Source organism: Pinus tabuliformis, chromosome X (genome assembly GCF_031772625.1).
Source record: "Pinus tabuliformis cultivar Carrire ecotype Pingquan chromosome X, CPIR1, whole genome shotgun sequence".
Lineage (NCBI taxonomy): Eukaryota > Viridiplantae > Streptophyta > Pinopsida > Pinales > Pinaceae > Pinus > Pinus tabuliformis.
The window spans coordinates 1,420,837,614-1,420,855,597 of record NC_142308.1 but is presented as its reverse complement, the minus strand read 5'-3'; the positions used below and the strand labels follow the sequence as shown (position 1 = coordinate 1,420,855,597).

The 17,984-nt window shown below is 38.9% G+C and overlaps 1 protein-coding gene across 1 annotated transcript in view; it reads left to right on the top strand.

Annotated features, from left to right (window-relative positions):
• LOC149145361 (uncharacterized protein At5g02240-like) overlaps positions 1 to 17,984 on the top strand; it is a 221,663-nt gene that overhangs the window by 15,012 nt on the left and 188,667 nt on the right. Inside the window, exon 3 of the mRNA XM_089448496.1 lies at positions 9,382 to 9,587. Within this exon, the coding sequence (XP_089304622.1) occupies positions 9,382 to 9,587 (206 nt within the window). The remainder of the gene's footprint in view (positions 1 to 9,381; positions 9,588 to 17,984) is intronic.

Here is a 17,984-nt window from a genome sequence, read left to right as displayed (position 1 = left end):
ATATAAATTAAATTTATTTAATTTTAATTCATTAAAGTAAATAAATAATTTATTTAAATGTTAAAATAAAGAAATTTGTTTAAATATATAAATAAAACAATTTAATTAAATTGGAAATTAAAATTAAAATTAAAAAAAATATTATTAAGTCCTAAAAGTAAATAAATGAACCATTTCAACGATTCATTTTAATTTAAAAAAATATAACCGCCTCCATCCCAAAGGAAAAGAGGGGTAGAGAAGGTAGGAGGGTGACAATGAAAAGAAATAGGGAAACTGTGGAGGGAGGAGGCCGACAACAAGGAGGTTGGGAGACAGTGGAATTAAGCATATAAGGGAGTCGAGGAGGCCATAACAAGGGTGGTGATTTTTTGAGTTTGAGAGGGACAATAGGAATTTCCAACAGTCACTGACAAAAGGAAATTGAGCTTAATTGTTCTTGAAGTTTTGGGCATGGGGGCAGAGTGCTTCAATTTTGAAGTATTTTGGAGCTGGGTACCGAGATTGTGCCCAGTTTGGCAGGGAGGTTTTGGTCATTTTGGTAATGGGAGCAAATTTGGTGCTACAACAGCTCGGGATCGACTTCAAACACGGAAGCCAGGTATGTATCTGTGAATTAAATTGATAAATTCCTGTTTAAATTGTAGCTGTTAAATTCTGGTAGAATTTAGGGATTTAATTTTGGTTAGGTCATTAAATTTTCTGGGCCATCTATCTCTCACATGTGTGAAGTTTTTGGGCAGTTGTTGGGGCTGAAAATCTGTGTTTACTGCAGGTCTGAAATTCTGTTGCTGGGGGTCGAGGTTTTGCTACTGGGGGGTCAAAAATCTGGACAAAAGTTGTTGTTGGGAAGCTGTTACTTGGAGACTTTGACAAGGAGCATCTATTGAAGGGAAGGCTGACTTGGTGATTGGAGGATGTCTTTGTCTAGGTTTAAGAAGTCTGGAAGTGTCTCATCTTGATTTGAATCTACTGAAGGAAGAGTTTTTGATTGGGTTTTCCCCTTATAGGGGTTTTGCCCTAGCTGAGCGCTTACATCTTGTGTCTCTTGTTCTTGTGATCTTCATATACATATAATTTGGTAATTGCGTGATGAAAGATAAACAAATTAAGAAGTAAGAGAAGCCAACATAATTCACAAGTAATTATCAAGAAAGAGGAATCAAACCCTAATTCACATAAGCATTGATTTGTCAACATGGTATCAGAGCTAAGGTGGAGGAAAGAAAAAGGCAGCTTGAAGATCGATTGAAAGAAGGGTTAAAGAGGAAGGAACAAAGGGAGATCATTAAGGTAAGGATCATATAAGAAGAGGAAGGTCTATTATCTATATCAAGAAAAGAAGACATGACAACAGAGATTGAAAATAAACTAGAAGGAGCCTTCAACTACAGGGCATGGAAGAAGAGGATAGATCTTATTCTTGCTAAGCATAAAGTTTTGGATTTTGTTCAAGGAAAAGTTAAGAAACCTATAGATGACGCAGGAAAGAAAAAGTACAGGGAAACTAACATTTTAGCTATGAATCTAATAGTAGATGGAGTGAAGGACAATCTAATCCCATACATATCCAATATAGATTCTGCAAAAGAAATGTATGAAGCCCTTTCCAAGTTGTTTATCATCAAGAACATTGGTCAGATAGCTAATCTCAATTATGAACTAAGAACAATGAAGATGACAAAAAATGATACTGTATCATCATATTTTGTAAGTATCTCTAGAATAAGAGATGAACTCCAAGCTATTGATGAAGTTGTACCAGAGAAAGAACTAGTGATTGCTGCACTACTAGGTCTACCAAAATCTTGGAGCTCTTTTGCAATCAAGAATTAGTTGTTGGAAGGATACACCAACCATTGAACAATTGTGGAACGCATGCAGTCAAGAAGAAGCCCACATCTCATTAGTAAGTAACAAGAAGGAGGATGGAGAAAGCAACACTTCAAATGCCTACTTTGTTCATCACAAGAAGAAGGGAGTATACAAGAAGTTCAAAGGACCAAAGAAGAAGGTTGATCTATCAAAGATTGAATGCTACAATTGTCATAAGATGGGACACTACAAAAGTTAATGTCTTGAAAATCCAAGAAATAAGAAGAGAAAGAGAACATGCAAATGTTGCCGATGAAGCTCCACCTAAGAAGAAAACTGAAGAATCCGAAGTCAAAGACTTATACTATTACGTCTTCTCTCACATATCCTCCTAAGTGTACTATTCTAAGTTTTGTAATGTTAGAAATTCTTGAAGTTGTTTTGATAAGTCATAGGTATCCCTTAGAAAGATTGGATTAAGAGGGAGCCTTCACCATTTTACCAAAAGATAAGTATATTGTTCTCTGTTTTATCTTTCATGTTTGGTTTCCTCTTCACATCGAGATTTGTTTGTATTGTATACTCATAACCTTTTTCTATATATTTTCCTTTGTAGGAAAACTTGTAGAATACACAAAGGTTGTGGAGGAAACTTCAAAGGAAAGACTTGGATCATGAAAGAAGTTCTGTTACAATGGAAGCCCTTCAAGAATTGATGTCCTACAAAGTTTGTTAAAGAACAACTCAAGGTATGTCATAGACTACTAGATTTGTTGCAAGCTTTCTTCATACAAAAGGTATGATCATTCTTCTTTTGAAATTTGCTTTACAATACTAACATCTTTATGTCAGGTTTTGAATCATAAAGATTCTTGTTAGGGTGATTAATCATTAGATTGATCTACCATCGTTATCCTATCTCTTGTTAGTTGTTTATTTTTGTGAAACCCTAATCTTTAGAGTTCATTGTAAAATCCTAGCCTCTTGATGCTAAGGGTATGTCAATGTTGATTATGAAACCCTAGTCTACATAGGGGTTGTTGATAAAGTCTAGAACATATAATGAAATCCTACTCTTTTGAAGTTTACGGTTTTGGTAATGATTATGGTAAAAACCCTAGTCCTTTAGGGTTTATTGTTAATGTCTAGGTTATATAATGAAACCCTAGATTTTTATGGTTTGGTGAATTAGGGTTTATGGACAAAACCCTTGTAATAGTTATAGTAAGATCCTAGGAATAAAACTCTAGGTGTATATTCGTCTGTATGATTGAAACCCTAGCCTGGTAAAAATTATTGTATATCTAACTTCGATGTCTTGATGTTTGTATCTTGGGTTTACCTAGTAGATATTGATATGAGATGATAGTGCATGAAACCCTAGAGATAAAATGCTAGTATGCTAATTTGATTGTTGATATACATAATTTGGCTTTGTTAATGAATCTAGGTTTTGCAACAAACCCTAGTAGAAGTTTGACATGAAATTCTAAAAGCATATTGTTGAAACCTTAGATGTATAGTACTTTGATTGGATTGGTATTTTGATTGAGTTGCTTATATCTAAGGTTTTGTAGGTAGAGTCTAAGGTTTGTGACAAAACCCTAGCAAGCTGTTAAAGTCTAAATATAAAAGGATGTAACCTTTGTTGATTATGAACCTAACTAGGTTTAGGTATGTGATATCTAATGCTTGAATGTTTTGATGCTTCCATTGTAATGACATGATTCTAATATGGTTGACTTCATGCTTCTATATATTTGTATTTGGTTAAAATTTCGCAGGTACATAATCTTCAAAATATTAAAGATGTTCATAATGATGAACATGATGAAGGAAACTGCAAGAATGATTATGATCAAGATGACCTAGATGCCATGAGAAAGAATGAAGCCTTGAAAGATTGAAGTTTCTCCGATGTTATAAAAGAAGGAAGTTGTTGATCTCCCTAAGTTGAGAAGGAGCTTGATTAAAGAAAGGGTATATCTCCCTGATTAAGAGGGAGGGCATATTGTGACAGCCATAGTGAATACCTTGAATTAAACATGAAATTGAAGAATGAATGAAAGTACTACAAATAAATTTGCAAACAAAAGATTTGAGAAACACTGAGACTATATTTGGTGCTACTAAAGAAGTAAAAGAAGAAGAAAGCTTCTGGAAGATTGTATATGGATAACTTGATGATGATCTAAGTAGCATCAGAATGTCTAAGGACCCCAAAGGTTTGTGTTTACTTGTATATATACTTGAAAGCTTATTATTGTTTGGGGTTGTGATTGTGCAGGATCTCTTTGTAAAAATATTGAACGTTTGAAGTATGCTTAGAGTGGTGGATATATATCTAATTTAGTCGATAAGGAGAGATGAAGCATCTTGTGGCTACAAGATGCTTGGAAGGACATCTCGCTGACCTATGTGTTGATGTCTAGATCCTTAAGTAGGGAGGGTGGCATTGGTCATGGAGCTCCGACCTTAGATACACACCTAGATCCCTCGGTTGGTGGTAGAGCTTAAAACCCTGATAGTACCTAGACTTGCTAAAGCTTGAGTTCCCTTAGTCCCACCCGGATAGAATAACCCGGTCAGGTTTCTAGTCCGCAACACTGAGTGGGCTAGAACTCTTCGTAGTTCGTATCATTTTGAAATCTTCCATGTAATTGTAATTATGAATACCTCCCTAGTTAAGATGGAGTGTTGACGAATGTCACTAGTATCGGTCTTCATAATTGTACTTGTCAAAATAATTTTGTTATTAAAGAAAATGGCTTATTAAAGCATGGTTTCATGCTTGGGTCATCATTTTCTAGGTCAAAGCCTCCATTAAAGGCTTCTAGGTTTTGTCTCGAGTCATTAAAGTCATTGTCACTTTTATTAGACCCTTCTTGGGCTTTTGTATCATGTAAAAAGAATTATTTTTGAGTCAAAAAGATTAATTGTCACCTCCACACCAAGTCGGCCCTGTCCCCATGCAATCGGCCTACATTAGGACAATTCGACCCAGCATAAAGGTTATATATAGAGAGTCAGTTCAATCCATTTGTCATATTCACTCATCAAGTTTGATCTTCAAGGAAGGGAAGCAAAAATAGAGTGAAGTAGTTGAAGAAGGACAAAGCTTGCTAGGAAGACCTAATTCAAGTTTCAGGCCATTTATCTCTCACACGTGTGAAGTTTCTTAGCAGTTGCTGGGGCCGAAAATCTGTGTCTACTACAGGTCCAAAATTTTGTTATGGGGGGTCGAAGTTCTACTGCTAGGGGGCCAAAATTTTGGACAAAAGTTGTTGCTAGGAGGCTATCACTTGGAGACTTTGACAAGGATCATCTATTGAAGGGAAGGGCTGATTTGGTGGTTGGAGGAGGTTTTTGTCTATGTCTAATAAGTCTGAAAGTGTCTCATTTTGATTTGGAAGAGATTTGACTGGGTTTTCTCCTTGTATGGGTTTTGCCCTCGCTGAGCGCCTACATCTTGTGTCTCTTGTTCTTGTGATCTTCATATACATATAATTTGGTAATTTCTTGATGAAATATAAACTAATTAAGAAGTAAAAGAAGCCAACATAATTCACAAGTAATTATCAAGAAAGAGGAATCAAACCCTAATTCCTACAAGCATTGATTTCTCAACAGTTTTCATGTTGTCTCTCAGCTCATTCACGGCTTGGTAATTCACTGTAACTCAACTTGGTAATACTCTGAAAACTCAGCCCTAGTCCAACTTGCTTTCCAGCTTAAACTCAGCTTGGAAACCCAAATAACTTGGCTCAAAAAACACAACCCAAAATTTTCGGGATGTGTGCCAATCTGCTCCTAAAAACTCGGGGTTGACTATACTATTCAATTTCCTTGTTCTCATCCCTACAAACTCTTCCTTAGACCTGCAAACTTGTCCTCCTTTCTCTCATTTCTCTCCTCTCCTCAAGTCTCATGAGAAGAATGAATGGCAAAACCCTTTCCTTTTCCGTTTTGTCTTCTCTTAGAGAGGGGAAACTTAAACCTGATGATCAAAGGCTGAGATTAAATCTTAGCCCATGAGATCAATGGTTTAGATCAAGTCCCCCACTTGACCCACTCTCTCTTGTAGTCCCCCTCACTTAAAGAACTCCTCGTCACTTTAATATTAAAAGGCACTTAATACTTTTTCTCCTAAAGTCACATTTAAAAGATAAAGTGACTTAACTCCATGACATTAATAAAACACATAATGTCTCTAGACAATTTTTTATCAATGTGTCTTCCTAGGCCAAAAGGATAAATGCCTGGGAAACACTTCCTTGGTTTCCCAACACTCCATCTTTATCTCTGAAGTGGATATGCTCACCCCTTGGTACCATCCTATCACCTACTACTCTCGCCACATCACCACCCAACCTCCCTGGTGGTCTACTCTCCTTCACTGACTCATGTGCTTCCTTCAAGGTAACATAAAGCCTTCTCTGCTTCCTCCTCCCCAAAGAAGTCTCCTACACAAGTGTGGGAGCCTCATCTCTATCCCTTGACACTTGTGGCCCTGATGAAGATGCCCCTATGGCTTGCAGTGATCCTGTACTTAGAGTTCCTGCACTCTGAGATCTCGCACTCTGAGATCCTACACTCTAAGAAGCCATCAATCCTCCTGACCTCTGTAAACCTGTACCAGTGTACCCTGATACCTGTGGTGTGGCCCCCTAATGAGGAGCCTGCTACTCTACTCAATCATCCTCCCGTGACCTCCTCATGATCCTACCTGGTTGAAACATGAACCTGTAGAGTCTCCCCTCACAAACACCAATCACTCTAGCAGATGCCATGCTAGATCCCACAGATACATCAAGACCTGTCCATCCTGGAACAACACAACATATCCCCTGTCCTCAATATAGGAAACCAATATCAGGTTCCTCCTCAGCCTCGGTACATAAAGGATCTCCATCACATTTAGAGGTGGCAATGACTCCCTCTAAAAGGATATAGTCCCCACTCCTGTCGCTCTGACCCTGGTGTCATCTCCAAGCACCACCTCCAAGTCTAAACCCTTTGTAAGACTCGTAAAGTGCTCCCTCACTCTAGTCACATGGCTAGATACTCCACTGTCTATAAGCCAGACACTCGTGGATATAGTACTAGTAGCTAAGCTCAGCACCAGTGCAAACTTTGTGTCAAAACTTGAGGTGAACTCCTCCACCACAGCTAATGCTGCCACATCCTTCTTCTTCTTCCCCTTCTTTTAGGGACACTTAGAAGCATAATGACCCATTTCCCCACAAGCAAAGCATCTAACTTTGCTCATGTCCTTCTCAAACTTCTCTTCTCCTTTTGTTGCTTGGCCCCACTCGTGGATCCTTGCTTCTTCTTTTGCCCCTAGTCGCAAGGGCAGCATTCTCCTCCTCGTCTCTCCCACCACTCTGGCTGCTACTCTTGGCACTCCTCCTAGATGAAATCATCACATAGCCTCCTCCTGTATGGAAAATGCTCTCTGGCCACAATGCCACGTATGAATCCATCCCATTGCTGGTTGAAACCATCTGGTGTGATCTTAACCAACTGGTCCTCGGGGATGGCCTCTCCCACAACAACCAACTCATCTCACACCTGAGAGATCTTGGTGAGGTATGAGGTCATTGTGTTGGTCTTGGTCATCTTGGTACTTTTTAGCTTCTGCCTCAACACCATCTTCCTGTTCTCATTGGAACTCTGCTGTAGTGTGACTAGGGACTCCTACATCTCGTTTGCAAACTTCTTCCCGGTCACATGCATGTCACATGAGGGAATAGGTGGTCTCTGATGGCAACGAGAATGATTATCTTCACTTTAAATTCTTCTTGTTGAACTCACTCAACTGAACAAGATCTATGGGAGGTTGCACGACATTCTCCACAATGTTCCATACCTCCAACTCCTCAAACAAAAACATCATCCTCTCCTTCCATGGGCCAAAATTTTCTGCCCCTGCCAATCTGTCCTCCATCCTTATACCAGTTGCCATGACCCTTCAACCAACACTAAACAGTCAAATCTATCACAAATCTGTCACACGGTAAGCCTGCCTCCCTCTCAACCAACAATCCTTTGGGTTTCTGAAAATGTTTTAGGGTTGTCTTCTCGCTGTTCTAGCCAATGTTGCACAAAGCGCGATCGGGATTTAATCGGCGCCGGGAAAAAAGCGGAAAAAATCGTTAAAAGCGGGAAAAAAGCGGAAAAAAGCGGGAAAAAAGCGTTTGGCACAAAAATATTCATTTTTCTTCATTTTTTTTCAATTTTTTTAATATCTAAACCATCTACAACATAAAATAAATACATTGACACATAAATATGATAAAAAAACTAATATATAAGATGTTTAATATCATTTCTAGCGCTAAAATCACACATAACATTGAATCATGTCCTGAATAGTAAGTCCTGAGTCCCAACTCAGCCTCAAAATATCAACAAAAAATATGATAATGTATCTCATCATGTCATAATGTCATATACAATAAAATGAAAGTCTAATCCTATTGATTTCCTCCAGCTCCTCTCCCTCACCTCTTCTCCTCCTCCTCCGCGCGCAAACAGCAAAATGACATAAAAAAAATCGATTTTCGCCTATTAAAAGCCCGCTGCCCCGTGCCTCTGCGATTTTTTCTGTAAAAATCGCGATTTTTTCCGAAAAAATCGCTATAAAAAAAAGTCCGCGATTTTTTGGTATAAAAATCGCGATTTGATCGGGCAGAGGAAAAAATCGCGATTTTCCGATAAAATCGCGATTTTCCGATAAAATCGCGATTTTATCGCGATTTTAACAACACTGGTTCTAGCAGAAGATGCTTGCTGGTCTAATATATCAGCTGAAGTTTTACTCAGAGTCTTCTTTGTGATGGTGCATCTAATATAAGGGCTCTCACTTATTTTTGCATAATTTGAAAATCTGTTTTGGACTAATTATGGCACATCAGTGAAGGGCTTAATTATGGTTTCCCTACTTGTTTTGGAAAAGAACCATCCAAAAGAAAGAGGAAAAGTTGCTGTGGTGATAGTGGGCAACTTCTTAAGTTCCCCTAGGGTTGCACTTAGTCAGTTACTTTGTAACATTTGAAGTGCAAGTTTGGGAGGTAAAAAAGACCTTTGTTTTTTAATGAGTTGCTGAGACACGAGGCTCAAATACAACTCCCCACTTATTATAGATGATGTTCTCTTCATGGCTTAGGAGGTCTGCATAGGCTGTCTTTATAATAAGGGCATGATCCTGATGACTGGGGATGTCCTCCAAATTTTCTAGTCTTGCAAGAAGATGAATGATAAAAGCCATTGTGTCACTTGAAGAGAAGGCAGGCCCTACCCATATGGACAGTGACTCATCAAAATCTTTGTGTTTCTAACTTGAGTATTAACTCCATCCAATGCAATTGGGTGTGTTCCGTATTCCTAATCTTCAGTATCTTCCTTTTAGTGTGTGCAGTCAATTTTGACTAAATAGTCATTTTTGTTTTGCCTTTTCCTTCAAAAAAATGTGTGTCTATATTTACATAGTTTGACATGTATTATATTCATGCTTTGTAGAGAAAAGAGGAGCATGCTGGTGCTAATTTGTGGTACTCGTTACAGGAAATGAGGCTGCTAGGGTGAAATTTATTGATGGAGATGTTACTAAGGAGGATACCTTGCAACCGGCATGCAATGGTATGGATGCAGTTGTCTGTACTATTGGGGCAAGAGCTGGATGGCGAATTCCAGGCTATGATCAAGGCACCCCTAAGCATCTGGACTATTTAGGGGTGAAAAAGCTGAGTGAAGCTGCAGCTTCTGCAATGGTATATATTCTGTTTTATTCTTTGATTTGGTTTTGTAACTATTGCCCACTAGGTTGTTTTGTTACGGCTTGTTCTACTAAAATTATATAAACAGCTTTCTTTGTTCAGTATATAAAATATCCACATTTTTCCTTGATATCCAGTTTCTTTTGTACCAATTCTTTGTATGCTTCTTAACAAGAGAAAGACTCACAGGGTTGAACAGGTGGACTGGAAGGTTTGAAAGGATTAGAATAGTTTCTTGAATTTCACATCTCTTTCTGATATTATACTGTTTTACACTGTTCCTGAAAGAATAGATAATTTCTTTTTAACCAACCATGTTGAATAAACCCATGTTTGGCTGTATCTCAGTTGGCTAGGAGGTTGGTTAATACAAATATAATTTACACCTAGATGTGCTTAACACTTTTCTACATTATGGATCACAAAAGTCTTAGATCTAATATAATCAGCCCATTTTCTTAATGTGAAATATTGCATGGAATTAGTGTCATAGGAGCATAAAATTGAAACAGAAAAATTCCTTCACTGAGTTCTTGTATTGAAAGAACCACAAAAGAACACGGACACTACCCAATTATGCTAGATAGTTTCTATTTTGCTGGTGCAGAATTCAACTTTTTTATTCTAGGATTTACAAGAGGATTTTAGTGCAATATTTATTTAGTCAAATATGAGCTCATTTGACTCTAAAAATTTCTATGGGGTCCTGACTAGTAACTTTATATTGCTTTTAGAAATGAAAATGAGAAAATATTATCTTCTTTGTCATTCCACCGAAGAAATCATTTAAGGATTTCATGGACACAGAGAAAACTCCCTTCAGTGAGTGAAAAACATACTCTTCCTTGAGGGACTCATAAGCATCAATTCAGCACAATGCTATGACTGATGGTGTTATATGTGTAGGGGTGAGCTATTGTTAAATAGAAAGATTGAAGTTGACTATCGATTATAATAGGCAACTAGGGCCAAATTCCACCTTGGGACAACTCATTTGATGGAGATGATGATTGCATTAAATTCCTCTTTTCGAGAGGACCAAAATTGATTTAAAGATCATCTAATTTGGACAAGCAGAAGTGTGATTTTGAATTTATGCCCACACATGTGCAAATTGTTCAGGTTGGCCACATCATCATGTAGGCTCATGAAGCCCAATGGACATGACTCTTCACCCTCAACGACTTGTATAAATACAAGTGACTTCTCACCTCATTTGGCATCATCATCACTCACACATTCTTCTCTCTCCTTCTCTCATTGGTTTGTACAACTATTGGACAGTCTCTCTCTCTCACATGTGTGGCAAGAAGGATGAGTTTCTAGACTGAATTGTAGGGCCGAAAATTTCAGGAGCTGACCAAGTTTGACCAGCGTTGACCAGGGACTCTTTGACCTGTTTTGACTGCGATTTTTGGAGGGTTATTTCTGTTTCTCTAGGCCACATTTTTGGGCACAAAAATCAAGAAGATCTGGGCAGTTTGACCAGTGCTAACTTCAGGCTTGACTACAAATTTGACCACAGAAAATTACAGCAAATTCTCTCTCCTTTGACCAAATTTGACTGGATTGTTTTGGGCTGATTTTGATCAACAAGGAAGGCCACATTTGACTGAGGTTGACCGAGCTCAAGGAGGCAAGTTTGACAACTATGTTGACCATCTTTGACTTTCTGGTTAGGGCTGAAGTTTGACTGCAGAGTTATCAAGGCTGTTTTGACTTTGATTAATGGTTAATGTGATTGTTATTGGAAAACTAAATTGAAATTGTCATTCGGTTGCTAAAGGAACATTGAAGTAATTATGCTAAGCATAGAACATACCATTGTTATCTAAAATTAACATGGTATCAGAGCACAAGTGAAGACAAACCCCAAGCAAGAGAGAGAAAAAACAATCACTAAGAGAGATCTGTTGGACAAGACTATTGGACTAATGGCTACTACATCTTACTTCAAATCTGAGGATAAGCTCAAGGACAAATTTGACTATCATGCATGGAAGATGACTTTGGACTTGGCTTTGGAAAAGCATGATGCGATTAACTAAATAAAAGAAAAACATGATGCCATGGAACTGCTATTGTGAATACTAAATACAAGAAAGGTGAGGTCAAAGCTAAGAAAATTATCATAGACTCCATTCAAAAGTATTTGGTTGCCTATATTTCTGATTTGAAAACATCTAAGGTATGTATGATAAGCTGGGTGGGATGTTCAAAGTAAACAATGCAAATCATCCTCTTTCTCAAGAGCAAATTGAAGAACATTAAGATGGATAAATGGGAGTCTATCCAATCCTACTTCATGCGGATTACACAAATCAAGAATGACCTTTTATCTATTGGAGAAGTTATTGCTGACAGGGAGCTCACTCTCATTGCACTTGGAGGTCTTCCAAGATCATGGGATGTGTTTAACACAACTATTCTCAACAATGTCAGGATTCCTAGTTTTGATGAATTATTGACTAGATGCACCCAAGAAGAGACAAGGAGAGACAAACCCTCAAATGGAAATGAACCCACTGCCTTCTCTGCTCATGCTAAGAGGAAGAATAATGCTGGTCCAAGAAGACAAGGTCAAGGATTCAAGCAGGGATTCAAAGAAGGAAGAAAAGGAAGGTGCTACAATTGCAACAGGTTTTGCCATTATGCTAGAGAGTGTCCTCACAAGAAGGATACTCCAAGGGATGACGATGATAACAACAACAACAACAACTACAAAGGCAATGGCAATCAAAGGAACAAACAGGTTCAACAATAAAGGAAAGAGGAATGCTCCCACTGCTCGATATGGAAATGGTCAACCTCCCAAAAGGATGAGAAATTCCAAGTATGAAGAAAGTAATTTTGTAGAAAAACAAAAGGACTTTTATCTTATTTCCGCTCTATCTACTGTCTCTCCTCCATATACTTTGGATCATTGGTTGATTGATAGTGGAGCCTCAAGGCACTTCACTGGGTACAAGGAGGCCCTCTCAAATTTGGTTGAAAATAAGATTAATTTGGAGATCATACTTGGAGACAATGCCACCTACTCCGTGAAATGGATAGGTACTGTCACTCTTCAATTAAATCAAGGTCAAAGCATTCATCTACAAGAAGTGTTGTATGTGCCTGATTTTAAGAAGAACTTGGTGTCTATTTCTGCGATGGCAAATAAAGGCTTCAAGGTAGCATTCATTGATGGAAAGGTACGTATTTGGTAAAGAAATCCTAAAGATGCATTTACACGTGGATTTAGGGTTGAAGGTCTCTATCAAGTTGGAGGAAGTCCTTTGGGAGCCTTAACTTGCGATACTTCTCTTCAATCTGAATTATGGCATTGAAGATTTGCTCACCTTCATTACAAAGCCTTACTTGGGGTAAGGAAGATGGTCACAGGTATGCCCGAGTTCAACATGAATCATGAAGGAGTTTGTCAGGGTTGTGCAATTGGGAAACTTACAAGGGGACCATTCCCTTCAAGTGAAAGCCAAACTACTGATATTCTTCAATTGGTCCATTCTAACCTATTTGGTATGTTGTCCGTAACATCATTGGGAGGATACTTATACTATGCAATTTTTGTGGATGACTTCTCTCGCAAAACATGGATCTATTTCTTGAAGAAGAAGGATGAAGTGTTCAAATGGTTCCGTTCTTTCAAAGCCTTGGTGGAAAATCAAACAGGGAAGAAGATCAAAATATTAAGGACCTGTTACCCACGATTTTGTGGGTGATATCCCTCGGAGAATTTTTTTCTCCAAAATGGTCCTCAGCTGGCAGCCAACAGCCCCTTGCGGCTACCAACTAGCTCATTGTGCCATTTCTTCGCCACTTGAGCCAACGATGTGGCCCTTCACCCATCTGTCATGATCGTATGTTTGAAGGTGGGCCTCCCAAACTTGAAGGTATGCCTTGTCATTTGGTAATTGAGTATTGTAGTTTACTTATCATGGAAACTTTTGGGCATGGATTAATGGGGAGATTTGGCGGAAAGGGTGGGTTAGGTCTGTGCTTTTTCCCCCTAGACCTCTTTTGGATGTTAATCTTGGACCCTAGTCCCATGGGATCTCTTCTACTGACCTTTGGGCTTTAGGGACGGTACTACATGGGAAACCTTGATTTTGGTTGCGTGGTCCCGCTCCCTCATCCACATATATCACTCCCCTTCCACTCATTATAACCCCATTCACCATTCCTCCCACTTGGGTCCACATTCCTCCACTGGGTCCACAAAGGGTTAGCCTTCCCCTCCCCTTTGTGTTTTCTTCTCAGTTCGAGAAAGATTTCTCATTGATAGGTTGCATGGCAAGCCGAGTAGGAAGCAACATATGGTATATTGATTCTGGAGCATCCTTTCACGTGATCGGGAACAAAGAGTATTTCAACCAACTGAAGGAGAAGGACATGCAATTTCACATTGAGCTAGGAGATGATGGCAAGTATTTGACTAGGGGAGTTGGTATTGTCAGCTTTGAAAGGGAGTCTGGTAGCTCTCTCCATCACAGGGATGTCCTCTATGTTCTAGGCCTTTAGAAGAATCTTGTTTCTATTGCTACCCTAGAGGATGTTGGAAATGTTGAATATTATAACTAGGTTCGGTCTTCATTGTAAGCATGATATTGTATATTCTTTATAAAGAAAGAAAGAGAAAGAAAAATAAATTTTATTCTATTTTTTGGAGTATGGGTTTCATAATCAAGTTTGACTCAAAAGCATGTTCTTCGTGGTTTTAGGTCTTGTAGGTCTTTCTAGGATAAAGAATAATATTGGTCATGTAACATAGTCCCATTTGGATTCATTGTAATGAAGAAAAATATTAATTTTATTGAGAAAAAACCATGGATAAGCCCAAGATCAAGTCGACCTAAAGGAGTGGTATTCGACCCTCAAGAAAGGCTATAAATACAAGGGAGCTCAACCTCATTTGGACACACATCTCAAGAATGTTTGATCTGCAATAGCGAAGGAGAAGAAGAGTAGCCGTGAGGATGAAGAAGAAGAGCAAAAGTCAAAATTTTGTTAAGGAAGCTTTTCTCTTGTATCGCTAGGGTTTGTGAAGCTGCTAGCTGCAGGAGGACGAAATTCTGTAGTAGTTGCAGGGGGCCAAAATTTCAGGGCTGAAATTCTGTTGCAGGGGTCGAAGTTGCAGTAGTAGTGGAGCAGTATCGAAGTGTTGGAAGCTGTCTTAAGGAAGATCTTGCTGGGGGATGGCTTGGGGCTTGGAGGGTTTATTGGCTTGGGTCTTTGGGTCTTGGAAGTCTCTTTGTAAGTAGATTCTAAAGAATAAGAGAAGCATTTTCTTGGTTTTCCCTTGGAGGGGTTTTTCCCTAGATTGGAGCCTATATCTTGTGTACTATATCTCTCTGTGATCTTCATTATTTTTGGTAATTGCTTGATGAACAGATCTAAAGAATTAATAAAGAAACAAATAATATCACAAGTAATTATCATGATAAGGAAAATAAGTTCTAATCTACAAGTCTCCATATTTTCCAACATGGTATCAGAGCTAAGGTGCAAGCAGGAGACTGGAGATCACATCTTTTCTAGCACTATGGCAGGGGTTTTAAGGCTCTGGAAATCTCGCTACATCTATCAAGAATGGTCCATTGGAGATCATCTCCAAGCTCGCAAAGGAAGTAACAGACAAAAGCTTGTTCTCCGCTTTATCCGACACATTCAAGGATGAGAATGTATGGGTTATTGACAATGGCGCCTCCAAACATATGGCGGGAGAATGCAGTCAACTCCAAACCCTATCTAAGGGAACTATTGAACTTGGAGACAACAAGAGCTATCTAGTGAAAGGCATTGGATCTACATCATTGGAGCTCGAGTCAGGTGGAAGCATTCACCTCAACAACATTTTATATGTTCCAAGTTTGAAGAAAAACTTACTTTCTATTTCTTGTCTAGAGGATAAGGGTGATAGAGTTGCTTTTGTTGATGGCAAGGTTTTGGTTTGTGGTAAGGGCTCTAGTATTAATGAAGAAAGGGTAATTGGGATTTGTGAAGGGACATTGTATAGACTCTATAGTCCCCTAGCTCAAGCCCTAGTTCACCTAAAAGTGAGTCCTTTTGAACTATGGCATAGAAGGTATGGATACCTTCATTATAAGATATTGCCATCTTTGAGTCAAATGGTCAATGGCATCCCCAAAATAAAAGAAGATCATGAAGGGATCTGTAAGGGATGTGCTCTATGAAAATTCCTCAACTGGAATCCCTACTGCAACAACTGATGATATTACTCCTATTTGTTAAATTCCCATGAACAAATTACTTGCAGTTTCCTACGACAAATATCGTAATACATACACTACAACCTTCACTTAATTAAATATTATACAGAAACAAGAGACTGAGCAATAAAGAAAATACAACACAACAAACACCATTATTTTTGGACAAATGTCCCCGGAAAAACCCAATGCGGGAAAATCGGTGCAACAGATCTGAGGGTTTTATATTATTAAGCAGTAGTTTTTGAATACAACTCTGGATGCCCTCCCGACAATCCAGTTACAAAGAAATACAATTGGCAGAGAAGAATTGTGAGATTACCTCACTTTACACGGCAAATCCCGACTGTTTTGGTAGCTGAATCAACTATCCTCGGCTACAACTACGCTGCCCCTGTGTAGTATTTGCATGGGCCTACGTGGAGCTCTCTGAGGCTCTGCGTCAGCTCAATTGGGAAACGTCTTGCCTTCTGAAGTAGTTTCCAGCCCTCCTGGCTCAAAAATGTCAACTCCTCTGCAAAACTCGGACTTCTGCATGGGTGACTGAGCTGCCTTTGCGTGAGCCCTTCTGGCTCACTGTCAAGCTCTGTGTGGGCCCTTCTCGCTCAGCATCAACCACTCTGGTGTCTCTCTGCCTCTTTCTGCTATGTATCCTGGGCTCTGGAGAAGATACTCCAACCCAACTATCCCTCCCCTTCAACTGCAAGAAATCTCCTCGATCAAAACTTCCTCCTGAGAACTTCTCACTTCAGAAATTCGATCTCTTGATCTCTTAGTGTGTTTTCCAAATGACCCTTGTTGGAAATACTAAGAGGGGGCGTGAATCAATATTCCTTAGCAATTAAAACTTTTAAATCTTTTCAGAGCATTAGTTAATCTTCAATTATTATTAATGTTTATGCAGTAATAACAGTAAATAAAAGATCACAATAGCCACAAGAATTTTAGGTGGAAAACCCCGTTTGGGTCAAAAACCACCGAACGATTTTCTAATAAATTCTTTAATCTTCATCCCCAACTGAAATGAAAGCAACAACTTCCTATAATTCTAGAAAAGCATTCTTCTCCAGCTCCCAACGCCTTGGTTTCTTCAATAATCATCTGAATGGATGCCCCAACACCCTAGCGAGCCACAACTCGCCCTAGCAACACCCTAGCACCCTGAAGTGTTCACAGTGCCCAACCTGTAGGCGACTTCATACAACTGCCTAGCACCTCCCTGCCACCTTATAATGACTGAGATAAGACAAGACCGTGGATTCCAAAACCAAGGACAACAATACACGATACAATAAGATGTACAATGATTTTTGTGTACTTGACCAAATACCCAATCACTCTATGACCTGCAACCCAACCATGGCATCATCCCAAGAGTGACTCCTATACCTCATAACACTGCCCCTTCGACTCTAGGCAGAATGACTCTTTTACAATCTTTAAAATGATGATTCTTTTACAAATGGCTCTTTTACAACTTTACAATGATGACTCTCTTATAAATGACTCTTTTACAACTTTACAATGATGACTCTTGCCCTTAACAATACTTCACGATATCTGGATGGATGTCATGTCTTCAAGGATGTCTTGCTGCAAACTTGGTGTAGCATCAAATGTGTAGTATCAAGAGTAGGACATCCAAAATGTGGTATCAAAACTAACTGTGACATATAAAGACATAGAGATATAACCAAGACCTTGTATCTACTTACGTTGTCCTGCAAAAACATATGTCAGAGATGATACTCAAAATTCAATTGTAAACACTAATCATGCATACCTTGCTGTAGGAGACTTACCCTTGATTGTTGATGTGTGGTCGTTACTGCAATGATCCTTGGATGCATGCTTTTTCTTGCCTTCTAGGAGCTTGATATTGAATCTATTGTATCTATGTAATTTCGGATCTCCAGGGTCTGAATTTTCGTCTTGTGGTAGCCCTCTGAGTCCTCTTTCCAACCCCATAGGTTTGATCAAGATTGGATTCTTCAAGAAAGAGTTATGCCCAATCTCCCACGATGACCTGATTATATACTGGTTCAGTAGAGCGAACTTATACGAAGTGCCACGTGTCACTGTTGTGACATTCGGCCCTGAAACGATACCCAACAAACTACAGTCTGTCTTCTTTCTGTCACTATTTATGAATTTTGAATCC